Genomic DNA, 22,772 nt, shown 5'->3' with positions numbered 1-22,772 from the left:
TATATTTGTGAGGAGGGGGGTTACAATGGGATTCAAATCCACACCACTAGATGAAGGTGTGAACAGCTCCCCAATTACGGTGTTTTTGATAGACCCTCGAGCTCAAGAAAACTCATGTTTCAATCCTTCAAATGATACACATTGCACAAACCTCACAAAATAGGTCTCCATTTTTTATTTATTTTTCATTGGGTATCTGCATTGAAGCCTAACTAGTCCAGATTTGCAAGACATAGAATCCATTACCAAGGATTTTTTTTTCACATCAACACTCGAAACCAAAATCTCTGATTAAGAGAGGAACAACCACATCCACTCCACATCCTTTTAATGTGACAAAGAGATCATCACCTCTTATCATTGCATGCTGGTATTACAAAAACAGGAATATTTCTATATTTTGAGTGCAGGCCTAAACTGGAAAAACATATGAAAGTAAAAACTTCAGCAGCACATCAATTAAAGCCTCTACAATGTATTCCACTACACAAAGAAAAAGTGAATTCACTTAGCACAGTGAGTATTCACAGTCAAGAAGTCGAGTGAAAATTTCCTCACAATTAGGTCTTTCGTTTGGCTCTGCCCAGCAATCTGCAAAAATAAGTTCATGGCCAAACTCATCATAAAAATGAAGTGTAAAATATTTATGCAATCACATCACTTAGGCATACGTAAACTGAATACGTATTGGAGAGAGATGATTAGATCAAACATGACACACCTACAACATACCAAGGATATCATACAGGATAGAAGGATATGGTGATCGAGGATTAGGGTACAAGGTTAGTGGGTAGTTGAACTTTGTCTAATTTCTCTAATCAGTCTTATTATAATTACTCTCCTAATTTCTTTGGAGATTCTCATAGAAGCATGTGCTAAAATCCACTTAGCTACTTACTACTCACTCAACTTAAAATAAAAAATGAAATGGAATTCAAATTTGTTTAGAAAAAGAACCTGCAGTAGTCAGAATTATATCATCATATTATCGATTTTTATTATTACATGGTTCTTTTGCTAGGGTTATTGCATAATTTGTTGTTGCTGTTGTTCTCTTCTTCATTACTTGTGCCGAGGGTCTATCGAAAACCACCGCTCTACCTTCACAAGGTAGATGTGAAGTCTATGTATACACCACCCTCCCCAAATCTCACTTGTAGGATTATCTCCATTATCTGAGCCAAGGGACTATCGGAAACAACCTTTATATTCACAAGGTAGGGTTGTGTACACACCATTCTCGCCAGACCCCGCTTATTGGAATACACTGGGTATTCTATTGTTGTAATCAAGTCACTTATAAGGTAATTATAAGCTGTGATGTTTAGGCTCTTCAAAAAATGTTAGCAGTGCATGTCGGGTCCTCCAAAAGTAGGGTATTTTTAGAGGATCAGAAACGGGTGCAGTAACATCTTTGGAGAATCCGAGCAATACAGATAATAAGTAATCTCTATGATAAACATTAAGTGATAACCTGGTAAAAGTGGTAACTAACTTGTTATGAGCTAAAATATATTGATAGTGTAAAAAATCTCTAGTGTGTATGTAACTTATATCCAACTGCGATTACCTGCTATTAGTTTGCCGAGGGGTCCTTCAGGTATCTCTAACCTTGATCCTTCATTGGCAACAGCATAAACGACCTAAAATTAAGCATAATGCATTACTAGATGCAGCAACGTAGAAATATACGGATGTCAATTTTCTAGAGCTAATTAACTTGTATCAAGTTACAAGGTCAAATTAACATACCCGATCAGGTGGTATACCCTCCCATGGTCTGTTTAGGGTACAAAGCTCCCACATTATCACACCAAAGCTAAAAATGTCACATTTTTCTGTGAAAGGTTCATTACGAATGAGTTCTGGAGCCATCCATTCTGGAGTGCCAGCAGACGTTGAGTCTCTTATAGATGCATCTGTCATTATTCTTGAGAGGCCAAAATCACAAATTTTGACAGTCCAGCGCTTATTCACAAGGCAGTTTGCACTTTTTAAATCACGATGGACAATCTTCATTCGATGTAAGCACATGAGCCCTCTTTAGATCCAACATAAACATGAATCAGTTAATATTAACATGGCAGCTGTACTAGTTTAAGAACATTTGGTGAACGAACCTGCATATATCCCGGAGCATATTGAGCTTCTTCTTCCAGCTAAGCCTGTTCTTTTGACCACTCACATGGATCAAATGATATAGAGATCCCATCTCCATGTATTCAGTAACCATTGATAAATGTGGGGGGTTTGCACAGGCACCCAGGAACAATATAACTGTGAGGAATAGCATTTAGTTAGATCACACTAGCCTAAATCCTAATTAGAAATATCATACACTTCTAGGCAATATTGGGAGTAAAACTAAAAACCAACACTTGAAACAAACAAGAAGAGAGATGTACCATTTGGATGTCGAAGTCGGCTGGGAAAAGTGACAAGAAAAGAATACTTCAAGTTAGAACTGAATAAAGCTCAAACTAACAAAACCCATAAAGCAGATACAACACCTAAGGATAGAGATCTCATTGCAGAAGTCCTCCATATTTTCAGCAGTAAGATCTTGCTCCAGAAAAACTTTAATAGCAACCTCAGTTCCATTCCACTTGCCACGAAAAACTTCTCCAAAGAACCCTAGAAATACAACCAGAGTGTTTGAGAACTCAAATTTTCATATAGCATGGGATAGTGGAACCAGATCTTTCATTAGAAAACTAGAAGTCACGTCATATTCTAAAATTCACATTGATTCTACAGGTCACTGTACAATCATTTCTTATAATACAGAAGTGAGCTAGCAAAATGTGAAAAAATAAATACATATCTGGTCTTTGATCATTGAAGAGGTAATGTACAAAAATTTCCTATATGTCCAATACAAATCCTTCTGGCATCTATCTGTATCCATATCTAGTGTATCTTTCCACTTCAGTGACATGACGCAATTTGCTTTTATCTGGGTAGGGTGTTAAACACTGTAAGGATCTCTTTCTAGTACAAGAGGACTGTAAAGGACATGACATCTGGTGAACACTCAATCTGCAAGATCCACATCCAAGTTTCATAGATTTTAGTTTCCATCCCTTTCCCAACAAAATTTTGCTGTCCATGCCATGGGGATTATCAGGTCAGTAGCAATAAGCTCATAGCAAAGGTCCATGTATGGAAAGACAAAAAATAATATTAGGGATGTAGATTTAGATAGGAATCACGAGATTATGTTTGTTATAAATCCATTTTGAAGTTGAAACGACTGAATACTTTTTTTTGAAAATCTTAATGGAAACGGGAAATTAGAGCTGATAGTCATAGGGGACAGAAGTTAAAAAAAACAAATAACCGCATGACCATTTTTGGTGCCATTTTTAGTATGTCAGAACCAACGGAAGAACCTATTTCACCCAATGTCCACACACTTGAGTTCTTTTCTGCCATAGAAGCTGCAAAATGTTGTCCTTTTGTACACGAGATTCGGGAGGAAAAAAATTAACTGAGACATCTCGGGGTCAATACTAAACTCAACTTTCACAAAGAGGTGCAAAAGCATATTGGATTGGAGAATCTCTGATCAGTGTAATAAAACCCAACAGGACACATCGGCTGTCACTGTGTAGGGTAATCTTCAATATGGTCCACTTTCTTGTCTTCAACTTTTCAAAAGATGTTCTAAACTTAATATATATACTTAGGCTAAATGGTAATTTAGATGTATCTCCTTCCCTCTGGACCCTCCCTCTCTCACATAACACATATGAACCTTCACTTGCCTAGTTTTACTTGATAACGATACCCAGGTAAACATCCCTCTCTGTAGAATCCTCCACGGTCTGAAGTGAAGCTAATAAATCCAAGTTTTAATTTAAAATCATAATTTTGATGACAACTTAATATCATAATTAAAGAACAATAATCAAGATTTCATGAACTATGATGACGAAAAGGATGAGCCTGGCTGCCTGAGTTGCTCCTACAATAAAGTTGGCAAAGCATGATCCACCAGCAATAACATTCTAGTTTACAAAGCATGAGACCAAGGAGCAAAGGGAGCAGACTCATCTAGCTCATTGCAGCCCTATAAATGCCACTAAAGAAATATCTAATTGAGACACTTAACAAAAAAAAAGAAAGAAAGAAAGAAAAGAAGCTGAAATACATCAGTATTACTACAACAATGTTTAAGAACAATGCTTACCTATCCCAACTCGAGTGCCAACAGTCAACTCTGAGAAGTCTATGTTCCATTCTTCATAAGGTAGAAGAGGCTTATTCAGATACATATGTGATTCTAGAATCCTGTTCCAGGTTGAGACCAATTCATCATTCATCCTGTCTGGCCCACTTCTTTCTGGAACCTGTCTCCTCAACTCGTGGGGAGATGAGGGTAATGACATTGATCTCTGTGAACTTATCTGCTCCCTTGAAAAAGCAAAACAGTTAGAATGCAGATCCGACATTTCATCATGGTCATCATGGTGAAACAAGGGACCAAAAAGGGACTCTAGTTAGTAATGACTGAAACAAGTAGAGATTCAAACAAGATATTAACTTTCACGAATTGATGAGTTCTGGGTTCAAAACTTATTTTGGATGACAATATGACAACCTCCTGATTTAAACCTGAATTGGAAAACGAAAAGATAATGCCTTTTCATTTAATTTCCACAACTAGAGGCCCCACAAAATCAGAGTTAAGAAGAAATTTCAACTACATTCAAACCTCAATAGGGTTACATAGGGAAAAAGTCTGAGTTCTTAACACAGCAACTATTTTAACAGAGACTAAATATGTATTTTTTATGACCGTGGGGTCCGGACAGCTTTCGCGCACCTCGCCTAATTCCACAGGATACCTGCCACCTCCCACCAGCAGCAGGTACCAGGTAAGGTAACAGTTCAAATATCCATCCTCCTTCAACACATTTGCAACAGTTCTCTTCCGTCAAGTTCACCAGACCACCACCAACCCCGACATCCTCACAAAAAAGGCTGAAAGAAAATAGAATACTATGCAAGTATGAATATCATGTGTGCAAATATATACAACTGGATTAGAAGTGTTGTAACTTAGTCCCTCCAACAATTTGATAAAATATATTGTTTTGCTTTACAAGTAAAAGTAACTTTATTTCAGAGATGGCACCTAGCAGGTAATTTGTACATGGCAAAAATTTAGAACTTCCCTATTTCAAACATCTCAGGTCTGAGGAACTCATATACATCTGTTATCTTACACCAGAAAGCCGAAATACACGAATCTGTATCAAATTTTATGTACAGGGGTTTGGTAAGCCTTCAAACTATCTTATTTTTCCACTCCAGCCAAATCGTCCACAATATGCATGCACGGATGGACCGATGGTGCATGTTTCTTACTCTATACAACTTAAAATGATCAACTTTATCAACATCAAAGTGATATATGAACTTAGAACTAACAAAGTAGAACCAATTATTGATGTTTGAGATCCAAGCTTTTATTAGACTTACGAAAAGATAGTCTCCTATCGATGGTCACACTAGGGGTTTGTATGCAGGAAACTTTCAATTTCCCCCACGTTAGGTTGGTGAAAATGCTATGGGAAACAACTTTCTTCCTTGTGGAATTGGAGAAAACCATGTTAAGACCACAAGATTGAAAAGTCTTATTTACCTTCTTAAACTCCGTGTCAAGTCGAACCAGACAAACAAATTGAAACGGAGGGAGTATTCCTTTCCATTCTAAAAAGGTGAAAACTGGAAAACATAATTTTACTGACCACTGGTATCACGCATAAAACTTAACTGTTACCAGAGCAAAAGATATCAAAACTAATAATGGTCCTCAAACTAGAGACAAAAGGTAACGTACATCTTTTTCAGATCTGAAGCACCATCTCTGTTGGTCGAGGCATGATGATATGAACTATTTTCTTCTTGCTCTTTCAAGAGTCGGTTCTGCTTGAGTGCTTCATTCATAGCTATAACAGCCCTGGTATGGTTATGACCCAAAGATGAAATAAGTAGAAGAAAGTGGCACATAAGAAGTCTTTTAACAATCTTCAGGTCAACACCATATTATGAAAAAGAACTTCCAGGAACCCTTTCTAGGTAAGATGTTTTTTAGCTGTAAGTGACCTTAAGTGATGTTTGGATAGTTCTCTATAAATGTTTGTTGTTCTTCATAAGTTTGTTTTATTTTTACCATACCACCCATATTATTATTTTCACCACCATTATCTAAATGTAATAACATTTTTCAATAAAACAATATGTATTAGACAAATGAGTTAAAAACTAGCAACATTTAAAAAAAAAGGAAAAGAGTATTGAAAAAGTTACTAAGCTCAACAAGAAACATAAAGATAGAGAAAACTTTAGGAAACTTTAAGCAAAATATTGAAGACAAGTACTAATAGAATAAGATGAAGAATTATTGCAAAAATTACAGTGAAATGAACGGGAGGAAAGAAAAAAATATAATTTCTTTAAATTTCAGACATAAGGATCAAGTGACATCAATGACATCTTGGTTTTTTTGGAAAAAGAAAAACACTTTTTCCTTACTTCTATACCAATTAACTTTGTGTGAGAAAACAAAAAACTTTATCAAACAAACGCAGCAGATAAAATTCTTGAAATCTGTCAGGATAATAGATATAATCAAGCAAATACAGGAAAATATGAGCCAATGTATAGTAATGCTGTAGTAAGGCTGTTGATATGATTATTGTAGTAAAAATATTGACCTTACGACATCATCACCAATTTCTGGAGTTTTTCTTCTTCGTATTCTCTGTGTTTCTGATGTCGGTGCACCTTCTGACCTGTGAAACAATAGGAAAGTCAGCAAACATTTGCACGAATTTTATTTATATTTGAAAATTTTGAGAAGCTAGTTCAGTTATTAACAGAAAACAGAGTACATCTTAAGAAGTATAGAATTTAAGAACCTGCACATATTTTAACTTAGATGCATGCCAACATTTATGCTATTACCTATCTACATAAAAATATGGAAGGGGGGGAGTAAGAGCCAGAAGAAATGGTGGAACATGATACCCTCTTGTATGGTGGACTATTTGGAGAGAAAGAAACAAGAGGTTTATGGAAAATACTGCAGAATCAGTAAAAAAGATCAAATGGTGTTGTATGAAGACCTATTTTTGGTGTAATGAGAAGGGTATAGAGGATTCTGGACAGATTTTAAACTTTTTTTCTTCTTTATAAGTTTAGTAGCAATTTCTTGAGTTGGTTTTTTTTTGGGTCACTGATGTAAATCTTTTTGATGGTTGCTAGCATACCCTCATTGCTGAGGAATACAACTTTACTTCATCAAAAAAAAATATATGGAAGAGCAATGCAGTTGCGTTCATAACACCAAAGATGAACAAACTGCACATATTTTTTTCCATTTCAAAGACAGGTTAAATTTTATTCTGAAATGCTCAGCAAAAAGGGGTAAATAAACCGAATTAGTGGAACATCTCATTGCAAGAATACAACCTGCTGTTTCATGTTGACAGCAGCAACTGTCTCATGTTATTTTCCCTTATATTGTTCTCCTTTGCTATTAAAAGTATATAACCCTGAATTTTAGCAGCATGTTGCAATGTTATTTAGTTAATCGTGAAAGGCATGCATAGATGGGAAAATTTTAAAAGCTTACAACTCATTGTGTGCCCAATATGAATTTAATTGGCTTGATTTAGCTCCAGACTATCTAACAAATAAACTTTTCCTGTTAAGATATTACATGATTTGCATTAGCCAGGGATCTGATTAGAGATATAATTAGGGGTTTATTTTGCAAGCATACAATTTGCTGAAATGCATAAATCTCTATAAATTTCCAACCAAGCTTTTAAGTAATGTATACTCCAATTTTTTCATGATATAAGGAGAACCCCTGCTAAAATTTCTGGGAGTCTGTAAAAAGCTAGTGTTGCCAGGAATCTCTTCACTGCTGGAGTTGGATTTCTCCTTAATAGGACTTCAAGTCTCACCTTCCACCTAGAAAGATTCACAGGCTCCTGGCGATCCTTTCCGGAAAAATCTACTGCCAGAAGACCAGCCATTAACTCCTATATGATGACCCATCTCGCTACCTGACCCACACGTCCCCACATACCACATTTTCCAGTGACCTTTTCCATTGAATCTTTTACCTACAGATTGCCAGAGAAAGGACACTCAAGCCCAGAATATAACATTATCCGAATCACTTCCTTTCACCTTCAGAATCCAACTCCTTTACTGTCAACCAGTTGAACCTACGGATCCGGGTTCCTTTCCACCCATATCTGGTACAAGTAGGCTACCATCAAGTCAGTAAGCCATCTAGGTCTCAGGTTACTGTTGCAAGTTGTTTTTTTTATTTTTGGGTTCTAGTATTACCTCTTCCTGTCATAGAATCATACAGAAATATCAAATATGACAGAGAAAGGCGAATAAATCCTTCAAACATAGGTGATATCAGACCTCTTTTCATCCATTTCAAATTCTTCCACTATTACCTCAGTGAAATTGGAACACCGTAGTAAACTACATGTTATTGTCCGCTTCAATTGAACTATGGTTTATTGACCAAGGTCGTGATGACCGCGTAGTTAAGAATGCTAGTGTAACATCTGTGGAACTCAACCTCGCTTGTTCAAGACTGAACATCAGAAGCAGAATTTTGAGATATGGCTCTTGCAACCTGTGAACTCATCTGGTTAAACAACTTCTCCAAGAGTGAAGGTGTGTAGAGTCAAGCAAATAAAACTAATATGTGACAATCAAGCTTATCTTGACATTGCCTCAAATCTTGTTTTTCATGAGAAAACATATATAGGTGGATTGTCATTTCATTAGACAGAACACTGAGTCTAGAAGCATCGCTATTAGGGGTGTCAAATGGGCGGGTTGGGTTAAATATGGGCTGGTTAGAATGGATTGGTACAACAAATGGTCGTGAACCAACCCACCCAAAGGCTACCAAGTTCAAGATGGGTTCAGCAATGGGTTATAACCTAACCCACCCAATTCTCCCCAATGTTACAATTACTTATCCTCCACCTCGTTTTTTTGGATTTTAAGTTTATAACATAGATGCATCCTTCATTGTGATATAAAAGACCATCAATCAGATTTTATTATTAACTCAGAATAGGAAATACTTTCAATTTTCTATTTTAGTTATACATCTACTCCGTATTTTTTGTGAAGATTAGTTGAACTGTAGCCATTTTAGGTCTTATTATGCTTAACATATGGTGACTTATGTGTGCTTCTCTTTGACATAATAAATGAACTTCTCTCATGAGTTGTCAAAAACCAAAAACTGACAAAAAGATCAATTGAATGATACTAATCTAAGTTGCTTGGACTCTTTGCGTTCGATGTGGCACCCGTGTCAACACGATGTGGCAGCAAGATCCGTACCCCTTCTGGTCAACTGATTTTGGTTACTTCGATCAAAATCGACGGAGAAATTCCCGACAAATTCAATGACTTCTGTAATCAAAACAAAAGCAGGTGCCTTGTAGATAGAAATTTCTATGCCACTCCTTTTCCTTTATCTCCTCCAAGGATTCTCCTTTTGATCAATATTTCTCCTCGAGTTGTCCACATAAGATCTCATAATTTAGATTTCATAACTCAATTTGTAGATATTTGAACTATTTTTAGCCGAATTCCCGCACCCGTATCTATACCTGGATGCATATACCTGAATCTTAAAATTTGATCATGAAGGATCCGACCTCTATTTCCGCACTTGTATGGGACACCTATGTCCAGGCAACTTAGATACTAATATCATTAGCTAAACAAAACCTGCGTTGCTGATTCATTATTTTCTAATAATTTAATATTATTGATAATTGTGAAAGAAGCTTAAAACTTGAAGAAGTATTTTAACAAATCTCCTTCTCCAAATTGCTATAATTAATAGTATCAGATAAATAAGGAGACTTCGTGAATCATCCAAATGACTTATTATGAATTGTCAAATGCTTTGTAACTAAGCTTTGGATCCTCGAACTCTGTGCCAGATATTATTCATTACTTTATGAACAATTTCAACCCAATGGTTTAGGTTTTCTACTAATCCATTGAGTTACATCTCTCTAACCCTCCTACCCACTCTTTCCACAGATCAAAATGGGTTATATACATTTTGACCCATCTGCTTATTACTACTCCTTGAACCGTCTAATCTTTACTGGGTTGGGCGGTTGGGTTTAGAATTACCATCTCTAATCTCCACCAGCTTTTGTTATCTTAATTCTTAAATGATCAGCTAGAAGATGTCCTAACTAAATCTCTCAAAGTACCTCGGGTCAAGTACATTTGTTACAAGCTCGAACATTATGATATGTAAGTCCAGCTTGGGGGAGAGTGTATTAGATGGTTTGCATTAATCAGGAATCCAATTAGGATTTTATTTTGTAATCATACACTTACCAAATTGTATACATTGTAACTGCTATAAATTCCCAATCAAGCTTTTCAGCAAGGTATTCCAAATTTAGGCACACTCTACTGCCTCCATGCCAGGATTCTTAATAATAACTGCTCTTTCTATGAGCTGCAGTTGTTCAATACCAATACACTCCTGTACCCAGGCAACTTAGATACTAATATCATTAGCTAGACAAAACTTACGTTGCTGATTCATTATTTTCTAATAATTTAATATTATTGATAATTGCGAAAGAAAATTAAAACTTAAAGAAGTATTTTAATAAATCTCCTCCAAATTTCTATATTAATAGTATCAGATAAATAAGGAGATTTCGTGTATCATCCAATGACTTATTATGAATTGTCAAATGCTTTTTCACTAAGCTTTGGGTCCTCGAACTCTGTGCCAGATATTATTCATTTGCTTTATGAACAATTTCAACCCAGTGGCTTGGGTTGTCTACTAACCCGTTGAGTTACATCTCTAACCCATCCTAACCCACTCTTTCCACGGGTCAAAATGGGTATACACATTTTGACCCATCTACTTATTACTCTTTGACCCGTCTAATTGTTACTGGGTTGGGCGGTTCGGTTCAGAATTACCATCTCTAATCTCCACCAGCTTTGTTATCTTAAATGATAAGTTAAAAGATGTTCTAACTTAATCTCTCAAAGGACCTCAGGTCAAGTACATTTTTTACAAGCTCGAACATTATGATATGTAAGTCCAGCTTGAGGGAGAGTGTATTATATGGTTTGCATTAATCAGGAATCTAATTAGGATTTTATTTTGTAATTACACACTTACCAAATTGTATACATAGTAACTTCTATAATTTCCCAATCAAGCTTTTCAGCAAGATATTCCCAAATTTAGGCACACTCTACTGCCTCCATGCCAGGATTCTTAATAATAACTGCTCTTTCTATGAGTTGCAGTTGTTCAACACCAATACACTCCATCTGCAACTGAACTCTTGAAAGATTCTTCAATATTGTGAGGGTCACGGGTCACCGCTCATGCACAAAGGAGATCACTAGTTCAAGATGAATATGTTACTTGATCAAATACAAATCTTTGTTACCTTTGGCTGCTGGACAAGAGCTCCGCTATAAGCTATAAGAATGATGCATCAAAAAGGAGATTATCAACTCACCAGTTCTGGCTCACTTTTCAATTTTGAAGTTGTATTCAAGTACATTCAAGCATGAATTTTATTCCAAATATTCATTGCAAAAAGTATAACCAAAAACAATTCCAGCTCCATAAATTCCTTAAAAAAGTGAAAATATTTGGAATCTACGGACAAATGCCTACTAAGATTCAGAACTTTTTATGTAAACATCATTGACCTCTTTTATAACTTTTAGCAAACATTTAGCCTAAGGGTGTAAACAGGGAGCCACTAAACATGAATGAAAAACATACCTGATAAAGATGAAATCATGGGAAAACCAAAAGTAATAATATCATTGATTCACATATGTAAATCATTAGGAGTTATACTCTCAGAGGAAACAGAAAACAGGACTACATAAGATACCTTGAAGTAGAAACATCATCTGAATAACCTCTGAAAGTTCGATTATCACCACTAAGCATGGACCGTCCATGTGCTCTAAATGAAGGATGCTCAGGACTGAAAGGATATAAAGCAATTGAAAAATGAGAAAAAATAACACAGCAACGTATTAAGATATTGAACAGCTCATTTCAAGTAAATGTAGATAAAAGAGTCAGTTTGATGCTTGCTGAACACAGATTAAGCATCTAAGTCCCAATTAATTTATTACATGCGTAAAAAGAGATTCTCCAAATAATTGCCAGTAGTTGAAAACAAAAACCATGACAAGCACTCAAAATATATACATACTTATTTCCATCTATGGATCAATAAGTTATATCTAAATCTCACATGTGAAGTTAAAGTAGAAATATGTGAGAAGTTGAGGTAGACACTAGTCATTCAGGAGGTACCCCGAATGTAAGCTCCACCATGAGCATGTCAAAACAAGTAGCGACTTAATGTATTGTAACTTGTAACCATCATTTATCCAAACAAAGCCTGGAAATTCCTATCCCGGAGTCTTCTTTTAAACTAACTCAGGGGTTAAGTGTTTTTAGCTGAGCACTTTCACATAAAGGTACAATTATTATACTTTCAGGTATGCTTGTCCAAATTCAGAACAATTCCAGAGAAACCAGAAAATGAGTCACCAAATAAGATTCTGTTTTCTCAAGTCAGAATAAAAACTTAGCAACAGCACCAAGCATCACAACTTTGCAGGATCATCCTCATCTTGTGCCAAGTTATTTATCGTATAGAGTAAAAGACAATAGTATAATACTGTCTAATATTAAAATGGAACTAATCCAGATAAAGCCGAATAATCGTATCTGAAAACCCCAAAATTATGCAATGTGCAATACAGAAATACCTTAATCTCAGAACACAGACCTCAAACATTCTGTTTCAAAAGCATTTTGCCTTTTGCACTCAAGCTACCCAACATGATAAATTTGTGTTCATCTTATGCCCTACATGGCCTGCTTGGCAGCATTGTTCTGATTATCCAAACAAGGATATGTTCACGAGAATAAAGTTTGGTAACATTGAGTTTCATTAATGTTGAGAAACGATGAAACCAGAAAACCTTACAAACTGAATACGTATACATGTGTCTGTTCCTTAACCATTTCTATTACTCACACCCAAATTCATGTAACATACTGAGACATGTGCTAGCATGAATAGACCCTAACATCACAGGACTTTGATAAGTGCATTATTAGAAGTCCAAACAACTGAAGAACTTGTAAACAAAACGAAAAATATGTCAAAGAAAACATCAGAATAGGAGTCTGACATCAGAAAAAAACCTTGAACTTGCAGTCCTCGGTTCTGTTATAACTTTGCTGCGACCTCTTCTCCAAACCGTTGTAGCAGTATTAGGTGCACTATGCGAGAAACTGGTACAGAAATAACTTAATAAAAGCAAGCAAAAAAACTTAATTTTCAAAGTAATCTGCAATGTCTTACACTCAAAGATGGTCTTTAACTATCTTTCAAAAGTTAAATCATGGCTTTCAGGATGAGCAAAATAATACCCCAATTCTCTGTTTATTGAAGTGTTAGAGCGCAACATTGTATTCCTCAATGAAGGTCCTGCAGCATTTGAAGATGCTTCAAATCTCCTCTGATACTGGAGGATGTCATCTTTCTCAGAGCTGTAGAAATGGAAGATTAGTTAAAACAAATATTAAGTAGGCAACTAACTGTTTCTACACCAAAGAAAAAAAGAAATTTCTAGGGGGAGATATAATATGTCTATGAAGATTTCTCATCACACAACAGAAGAAGAGTGTTTTCTTTAATATCCAGAAGAAGAGTATAGAACCCGAATGGAAAATACTCGTCACAAAACAGAAGAAGAGTACAGAAACTAAATTGAAGTTGAATTTATTAAAAATAAATAATATTTTCTTCTAACCTATCAGTATCATTTCTCTCTGAAAACCCATAGAGGGGGCTGTTAGGCTCCAAAGGCGAATCACAGGAATCATTTTCTGCAGAATCACTCTCCCCAGCAGCGATGTGGGTGAGGAGAATCGCCTTGGTTGTTCGTGGAATAAGTTGACCAGGAAAATGCAGAAGGTCAACAAGTAGCTCCACAGAATTTAGCACAACAAGTACAGACATGTGCTTATAAGATTCTGCACACTCGGACGCCCCTTCAGCGGGCAAACCCTGATTTGAGAACCATAAATTTATAATAAGTAAAATATAAGTATATATGGAAATGAAAGAAATGGTAGCAATAATTCATAGTAACAAGTAGCAAGACAATGATTAGGCCTAATTTTAGAGATAAACAGAAATGTCCAAGCAAAAATAAGCGTCAAGCTCACCACAACCAGCCGGCTTTCAAGACCTACAGTATCTGCAAGCAATTTGAATAATATTGCTCGAGAACGCGATGAGCTATGTCTTATTTGACCCAACATCTGGATACCTTGGTTGTCAGAAATCTGAGAGGCTTCCTCAAGTGCAGCCTTAGCATGACTTGTTTCTGAATTTGGACGCTTGTAAACATCTGACACCTGTATAGGAAGGCATGCAAGCAACGGGAGAAATCACAAATGTCCATAGATTAAACTTCAACCTTTTTTCCCTTTATAACTGTACAGTTCAAGGGTGAAAGTACAGACATCATATGCTCCACAAAATTTTATTTTTTAAAAAAAATATATATATAAAAAAATAAAAATTACTCCAGTAATTTGGCACCAAAAACAGTTCAGTTTAATTGCTTACATTGCCACATTAATTAGGTAATTCAGTTAGTTGAGTGACCATACGAGGAATTATCTCTCAAAAATTTGAATAATTTCCTCTTTACTGATTTTTGAAGATCCTTTGGATGGAAATTCAGCATCACAGACAAAAAGGATTTGAGGATGTTAGCCATCTCATGGAGTATGGACTATGCCAGGGAGTCGTAGAAGCTCTCCTGAGCTGGGAATAAGCAGGTACACAGGCAAAGGAGGATTAGATGGAGAATTGTCCCAACTAGTATCTGATGGACAATTTGGAAGGAGAGGAATCTTAGATGCTATGAAAGTAAACTGAATAGTATGGAGAAAGTCAAATCGAATTGTGCCTTGACCTTATGTTTTGGTGTAACCAGTTGTATCCCAATGATACTGCCTCGATATTGATGTTTTAGATTCTCTTTAGTCACAGGACAGTAGTCATCGAATTCTCTAGTAAATATGGTTTCAGTGCAACCTATGCACTGTTTTGGTTTATAATGAATACAAAAACTGGTACCATTGTCCCAAAAAAATTGAGGGAGTCAGCAGAATAACATGCAAGTTGCAAGAGAATTTTGCAAAGCAAAACATATTTTGATAAAATATTATGAATGTCAACACAGTATCAGGAACTTCTCTTTTTAATAAATAACACAACTTTAGGAATCAGAAAGGAGGTTTGGTGACTAAGTTAAATCAGAGGGAAAGGTAACTGTAATTTTATAGGAAACACAAAAACACATGAAGCATAAACATAACATAGTTGAACTCAAAGGAAAGAACAAAATTTGGGATGAACTGCAATGACAAGAAAACAAGGGGAAAACTAAACAGAACTAATCTCTATGCAAAATCCCAAAACCGGAGATCAATTCAAAGAGCTACCAATAATGCAATATCCCAAAATCAGAGATCAATTCATAGAGCCACCAATCAATATGTAAAAGATGAAACAAACAAGAAATAGTTACAAGAGAAACCAATTGCTACAAACACATCAGGAAAAGAGAAGGTCAATATGTATGTCACTACGAGTCACTTCCAAATAAGTTGGGATAAGCTACGTTACATTATTGTATCCACATTGCTCCACAGTCTTATCATTTCCAACTGTAAAGACTTTAGTGTAATGGCCTATTTTGACGGTTGAACGGAAGGGGCGGAGTCGTACCCATTCTTCTGAAAGACTAAGACTGGATATCTGAATTGACTGTATTTTAGGCCCCATAATCCTGTCTAATCTCACTTTATCTTTTCTTCTTATATGGGCTAAATGTCATCCTTATACCATTAATTAACTTATCAAGAACTAGGGCAAACAAGTATGGACTCCAGGAACAAGTGATATGCATGTTGGGGTTGGGGGTTGGGGCTTTGGTGGGGGGAGGGGGGGGAGGATAATAGTCACCCACCAATCCAGCTATCTTTTTTATCATTGCTGCAAGACTTGCATTCAAACCTTTCACCAGTGTAACAATCAGTTGCTTTAGCATTGTAAGCTTTTTGTCTTTCTTGGAATCCACAAGTATAACATCTGCTCCAAAACCCTCAAGCTCTAAAGCATGAAGCTCATCCAATGTAGGAATGTCTTCAAAACGTTCCTTTAGCCTTTTCTCCTGAGCCAAAATCGTGCACACATTAAAATTTTAGCAATGCAATTTCCTATAATGTTTTTTGAGAAAAGGTAACTTGTATTATAAACAAATGAATACTCAGGACGTATTCCAGTAATGCTTACAATCAAAAATACAAAGTGTTGTTGTTTTCCTATGATCCCATTAAGAATTCTAAGATACTAGGGATATCATCATCTTCACGAGGATATTCATGTTTACACCAAAAATAGAAAAGAGCTAAACAATTCAGCTTCAGCTTCTCCAAAGAGCTGATCTTGTTCTCAAAACATCTTTGATTCCTTTCCAGCCGAATAGTCCACCAAATGCAGGCTGGGACACTATCATAATTTTATAGCAGACCTTTCTCAAAAAAAATCATAATTTTGTAGCAGCACCCACATTAGAAGATCTAAAAAGTAGGAAGAGCACTGGAAAGATAACTCCCATAGAAATGTGTCCTTGACAGAAATGTAAAGGTCGACATTAGGTATATTCCTTGGGAAATATAAAGGGCCAGATTATTCAAACAAGTTATAATTGAGGCAATTGATGGACCTTGAGAAGACTACATACAGAAATATATACTCTAGATTAGTAATTACAATAGTGAAGTTAACTAATATTTTTCATTCATGCAACTAGCCAGTGCAGCAGCTTCCCTCAAAAGAGGAAACATAAGTTAATATAATAGAAGTAGTAGCGTAAGAGTTCTTTTGATCAAGTTAAAGATTTAATCACATTGACATCAAAGAAGCTCATGGAGAGACCATCACTGATCCAGATAGAATCAAGGAAGAGATTGTGGATTTCTATAAGAATTTATACTCTGAGAAGTACACTGGAGACCTTTATTCAACTTTCAAGAAGGCTCGATAATCAGTGAAGATGATAATGATTGGTCGCATAGAGAATTTGAAAAATAAGAGGTGTTGGAATGCTTAAAGTTGTGTGCTGCTGACAAAACTCCACGCCCAGATGGATATTCTATGGGATTTTTCCAATACTGCTGGGAAATTGTGAAAAAGGATGTGATGGACACTATCAGAAACTTTCACAGGAGTGATAATTATGAAAAGAGTTCCGATGCAACGAATGTTGCCTTGATTCCCTTGAAAAATGGTGCTAAGAGTCTGTGAGATTTCAGACCCCTATAAGTCTGACTAAGAGTGTGTATAAAATTATCTCTAAGCTCCTCACTGAAGGGCTCAAGAGAGTGATTGATAAACTGGTGGATAGACATCAAATGGCTTTTATTAAAGGTAGACAATCATGGATGTAGCATTGACAGCCAATGAGTGTGTGGATTCTAGAATCAAATAGCAGACTCTTGGTATTTTGAAAACTTGACATCGAGAAGGCTCACGATCATGTTAATTGGAACTTCCTCCTAAAAGTTCTAAAAGACAGCAGGATCTATTTAGCTTACTTTCACACATTTCCTTGTATTTGAGGATATTTATCCACTTCCTGGGTAATTGAACCTTTTCCATAAAAAAAATATGATCATTTCATCTCACCCTTAATCTAAAACCTGACTTTCTAAGAGCCTTCCTGAACTCCTTACCTACTCTAATTAACCTCCAAAGGTATTTAGAATTTGTAAAATATGGATCAAACACCACGCACAAAAACGTTAATATCCATTTATTACAAGGACCATGTTCCATTTCTCAGACTACAGAGAAGTTCAGTAATCTATTTATGAAGTAGAACACATGAGAAATTTTAATCTCATCATTCATCTCAAACCTTCTATAACATGAAAAACTGGAGAAATGGAGCACAGGAACTAACAACTCCTATTTGAAGTTCATCAGATGTCACCAAAGAAACAGCATAGAAACAAACAGTTTAAACGCATTTTGTAGGAAACTACGGAGGTGTCGACGCGCTTGTTTTGGAATTGTCACTTCAATCATATTACTATAAATTCATGAGTTCCTTTATATAACTACATCTGTGACGATAAAATACCCAATGAGCTCAAAGTTTGATTTTCCTTTGCTTTCATTTCTGCCGATTTAGGAAGTAAGGCAGTAAACAGCAATCAAAACAAGGATGAAATCACCAGAATGGATACACATGACAGCTACTTAACACTTTTCACAATCAATGAAGACAATTTCTTTTCCAATTAAGAAGAAAATCCTACAATCTAAAATCTAAGTTGTTTTTTTCTCGATACTGGGATTTGACCATAATTTAAATGATATAAAGCTCTTAAACATTACCAAAAAAAATTATAAGAGTAGGATTATGGCATGATATGTTCTAACTATTTTGTCAGACTGCAAGCTCTTTATAACCCCTTCAAGCTTCCTTTATCAGTGTGATTTATCCAACAATAATAAATAACCTAGAAGTACTTGATAAAAGAACCTACTCAGCTACTCAAAATATGAGGTAGATAATTTGAAGATTTCCTACACCTCAAGCAAATCTAAAAACTAAAACAGGAAAATGGTTGAGATGAATATACCTTTTATCAATGGACAAAATAATATAGATGTGGAAGAACTGTGAAATCTGCGAATGCAATATTTCTCTCTCTCTCATCCTATCCTTCATGGCATGTAAGTACTGATTCTAAGAAAACCCATATCATTAGTACATCTATTATTAGAAGTGCATCAGCTGTATGCGGTTAATATTCAATTCATTCAGATCTTAGATAGCAAAAGTAGTTTTTAATAGAATGAATATCGCAATATAAGCAACAACACAAAGAAATCATTAGTTTCAGCACTCACAGGAACAACAGAGTAGAAACCATTTGGTATTGGTTCAGAAAGTGTTCCAGTTTTCCAGAAAATCTGGGAAGCAGTCTGAGAGGACAACGTATTATATTCTCTTTCAGCTAATTCTTGATTCCTCATAATTTCTTCTTTGCCATCAAGTGAAACGGATCCAAACTTTTCAGCAAATTCTGCATGCCACCATGCAGTATTGGAGTATCTATGCTCTACAAGCCCAACTTATCTGGTATCTCTTCCATGTCCATAGATAATTGAATTTGAATATCATCTCGTACCGCTCCTACCCCATAGAGGAGCTTATAAATTTCACATATGGTTTAAGACAAAATATCATGATCTAACAGCTTCTTCTACTTGATCTGTGCAAAGCTGATGCCATGGACCTGCGAAGTAAGAATTGGTTGACTCAAATTGATGTGTTTCTTCAGCGAAAGACAATTTATAATTCCTTTTATTGTAGTCAGGAACGCGGCAGAAGAACTCACTAAAGCCTTGGACACACCCTTCCCCTCCAAAATAAAAATAGAAAATAGGAAAAATAAGAGAGAAATCAGGGGCCATAACAAAAGAAGAGAATTAATCACTATTTCAAGTATCAGATTACTAAAACAGACGCTCTACTACTTGTGAAGAGTAGGTCCTTACAAGAATTAAATTGTCAGCTCTCCAGCAATCAAAAGCTCAAAACGTGCATAATTCAACACGCTTTTTCCTAACCAGTACTATGAGAAAGCAATTAAAAACCCATAACCTTATACTTTTAATGTGATTTTCAGGACGACTAGAGTGTTGGAAGAATGGAGGTGGAGTATAATGATCCCGTTGTACAAGAACAAGGTGATATCCAAAATTGCAACCACTATAGGGGTATAAAGCTACTAAAGCACACTATGAAAGTTTGGGAGAGGGTCATAGAGATGAGGATGAGGAAGGGTATGGTCATCTCCAAAAATGCAGCCACACCCGTGTCGGATCCTTCAAAAATGGCAGCTTTTGGAGAATGTAACAAACACCCACTATTGTATTTGAAGAGTCGAGCAACATAGCCGACAAGTGGAGAGAGATACCCTGATTCTATTTTATAAGAACAAAGAAGTCGTTTAAAGTTGCACGAATTATCACGGCATAAAACTTTGAGCCACACGATGAAACTTTGTGTGGCGATAAAACATAAATGTAGGGACACTAAAAGAGTGAAAAAGAATCTGTTTGAATCTAACCTAGGTATATCTATTCTTGCCAAGAAGATAATGGAAATTTATCGTGAGAAAAAGAAAGATTGACACATTCTGTTCATTAAATTGGAGAAAGTATATAATATGTATCAAGAAAGGTTCTTTTGTGGGTGTTGGAGAAAAAAGTAATTCATATTAGATATATACAAAAGACAAGTCAAAAAAAAATATTACACTGTGGATTTATATTATCATTTCTATTTGACAATCTAAACTGTTGCATCTGCATTCAAGTGCTTCAAGAATATAATTCCCAAAAAACCGTGAAAAATCAACTTCCAACTTCCAAAAGACATCTATAATTGCATCTCATGTACACTGAACTGTGAAATGCACCTAGATTAACTCTCACTATCTGCTACTCCTAACAGTTAGTACTATTGCCTACACCAACTTGATCAAACAATTGGCAAACGAACCAGTTTACACGTTGAAACTACACAAAACACCCTCATGCTTAGAGTTTTATAAACCAAAATTCACAACCAATGAGAATATATCCCTCCTAACTAAGAAAATGTCTTAAAATCGCCATACCAAAACAAATGACTCAAACAATCAACTATACCCTCAGGCCAGCGTGTTTCTAGCTAGGCACATCCAGATTACTACAGTGCTCAACTGTTTTATCCCATTTGATTACTTTTACACTGCTTTTTACAATTTCCAGGACCCTAGCAAGAACATCAATTTCCTGATTCAAAATTTCCCTCCATCACCAAACTTAAGATCATCTAGGTTCTAACTTCAAGTGCTGCTCACAAGATAACGCTTGACACCAATTCATTTTCCACAATACAGTAAATTTCAGCACAAATACAGCTGTAATCCAGACACTGATTATATAGACTAAGGGGTCATTTGGTAACTGGTTGTAGGTGAATTATGCTGGTATTAAATCCTTCATAAGTACTACTACGTTTGATTGTTGGTTAACAGGTAAGTTATTCATACATAAAATTGATACAGTGCTTGGTTTGCAATTTAGAAATCCGCATAACTAATACATATATGAGTTATGAGGGACTCTATATATTATTTTATGCACGATAGAATAAAATAAGGAATATATAAATGGTTAAACTCCGCATAACTAATATCTACATAAAATAATGCAGAAATTCTCTCATAAATAAGATCTACATTACTAATATATGCATAACTCTAACCAACAACCAAACGACCCCATTCGGTAGCTAGTAAAGAAGCAACTTATTCATGTACTAATTTTTGCATAAGTTTAGGAGCTAATTAGGAAATAAATTATTCATGTATAAAATTAATACGACGTTTGATGCAATTTAAATATCTGCATAACTATTAGTTGTATAAGTTATGAGGGAATTGGTGTATTATCTTATGCAAGGTAGAAGATGGAACAGCTAATACCAACATAGCTAATATGCTCTTAACTAATACATGCATAATTCTAACCAGCTACAAAAAAAAACCAAATATTACTCCCTCCCATCCAATTTATGTGGCATTTTTCACTTCTTAAAAGTAATTTGACTAATAATTGAAGCTGAATTAAATTATATCAACTTAAAATTTAGATATTCAAAACTTATACTCCAACTACTATAAGTTGCAATTTTTCTAATGTCAAATAAGATAAATTTTATCGTTCAACTATCAAAAAAGCACAAAGTATCACATAAATTAGTACGGCGCAGGGGAGTGGCATTTAGCCCGCATCACATTGGGGAAATATTACTCCCTCTGAAGCAAATACCGTATCAGTGAGGACGGAGTAACATTTAGCACCAGAATTTGATTAGAGTATAAAATTGAAGAAGAATTGAGCTACAATATGCAGAAATGCGTCCATATAATGTAACTATTTACGAAAAAATCGAAGTAAGTAAAGACAATTAACAAAACTGTGCTCGGAGAGTTTACCGGAACCCAGCAGATCTAAAGGAAGTGAAAATGTGAAGGTAATAGAGTAGCAATGGCCAAATAGTGAAGCGTGAAGAGAGAGAAATAGAGTGATGCAAACCAGGCGAACTGAAACGCCCAAGGAAGACGGAGAAAGTAAATACAGTAGTCCGAATAGTATTTTTGTATTTTTGTACTATCACTAATTATTTAATTTAGATTTTTTCAACGGAAAAGCGCCTAAAAAATTCTTAGAGTATTGAAAATAGTACAAAATTACCCTCCATTCATTTATTGGCTCAAAAATGCCCTTTTCATCCACCTGGCTTCAAAATACCCTTGTCATCCACCTTTGGGTTCAAAATTGACCACTTTTTTAATTGTTTTAAAATTAAACTCTTTAAATATTTTTTAAAATACTTGGCGTTCAACTATTGATTATAATTTTAATTTATTAGTATAATTTATAAATCAACCCACTACCCACTCATTACTAACTAAACCTCACTCAATTAATGATCTAATTATAATATCAAAA

The 22,772-nt window shown here is 35.5% G+C and overlaps 1 protein-coding gene across 1 annotated transcript; it reads right to left on the bottom strand.

Annotated features, from left to right (window-relative positions):
* Positions 1–325: 325 nt before the first annotated feature.
* Positions 326–22,415, bottom strand: LOC101263087 (serine/threonine-protein kinase EDR1). The gene is made up of 17 exons (XM_010315599.4): positions 22,256–22,415; positions 19,113–19,501; positions 16,159–16,362; positions 14,342–14,533; positions 13,924–14,180; positions 13,541–13,660; positions 13,313–13,402; positions 11,976–12,071; positions 6,729–6,806; positions 5,852–5,971; positions 4,196–4,419; positions 2,514–2,637; positions 2,409–2,428; positions 2,124–2,280; positions 1,756–2,044; positions 1,574–1,646; positions 326–591 (listed from the first exon to the last, which is right to left on the bottom strand). The coding sequence occupies exons 2-17, from the start codon at positions 19,236–19,238 to the stop codon at positions 509–511; spliced, it is 2,253 nt and encodes a 750-aa protein (XP_010313901.1). The 5' UTR covers positions 19,239–19,501; positions 22,256–22,415; the 3' UTR covers positions 326–508.
* Between the last annotated feature and the right edge of the window lie 357 nt (positions 22,416–22,772).

The sequence above is a fragment of the Solanum lycopersicum genome, chromosome 12, assembly GCF_036512215.1.
Source record: "Solanum lycopersicum chromosome 12, SLM_r2.1".
NCBI classification, from domain to species: domain Eukaryota; kingdom Viridiplantae; phylum Streptophyta; class Magnoliopsida; order Solanales; family Solanaceae; genus Solanum; species Solanum lycopersicum.
This window is presented reverse-complemented; position numbering and strand designations above follow the sequence as displayed.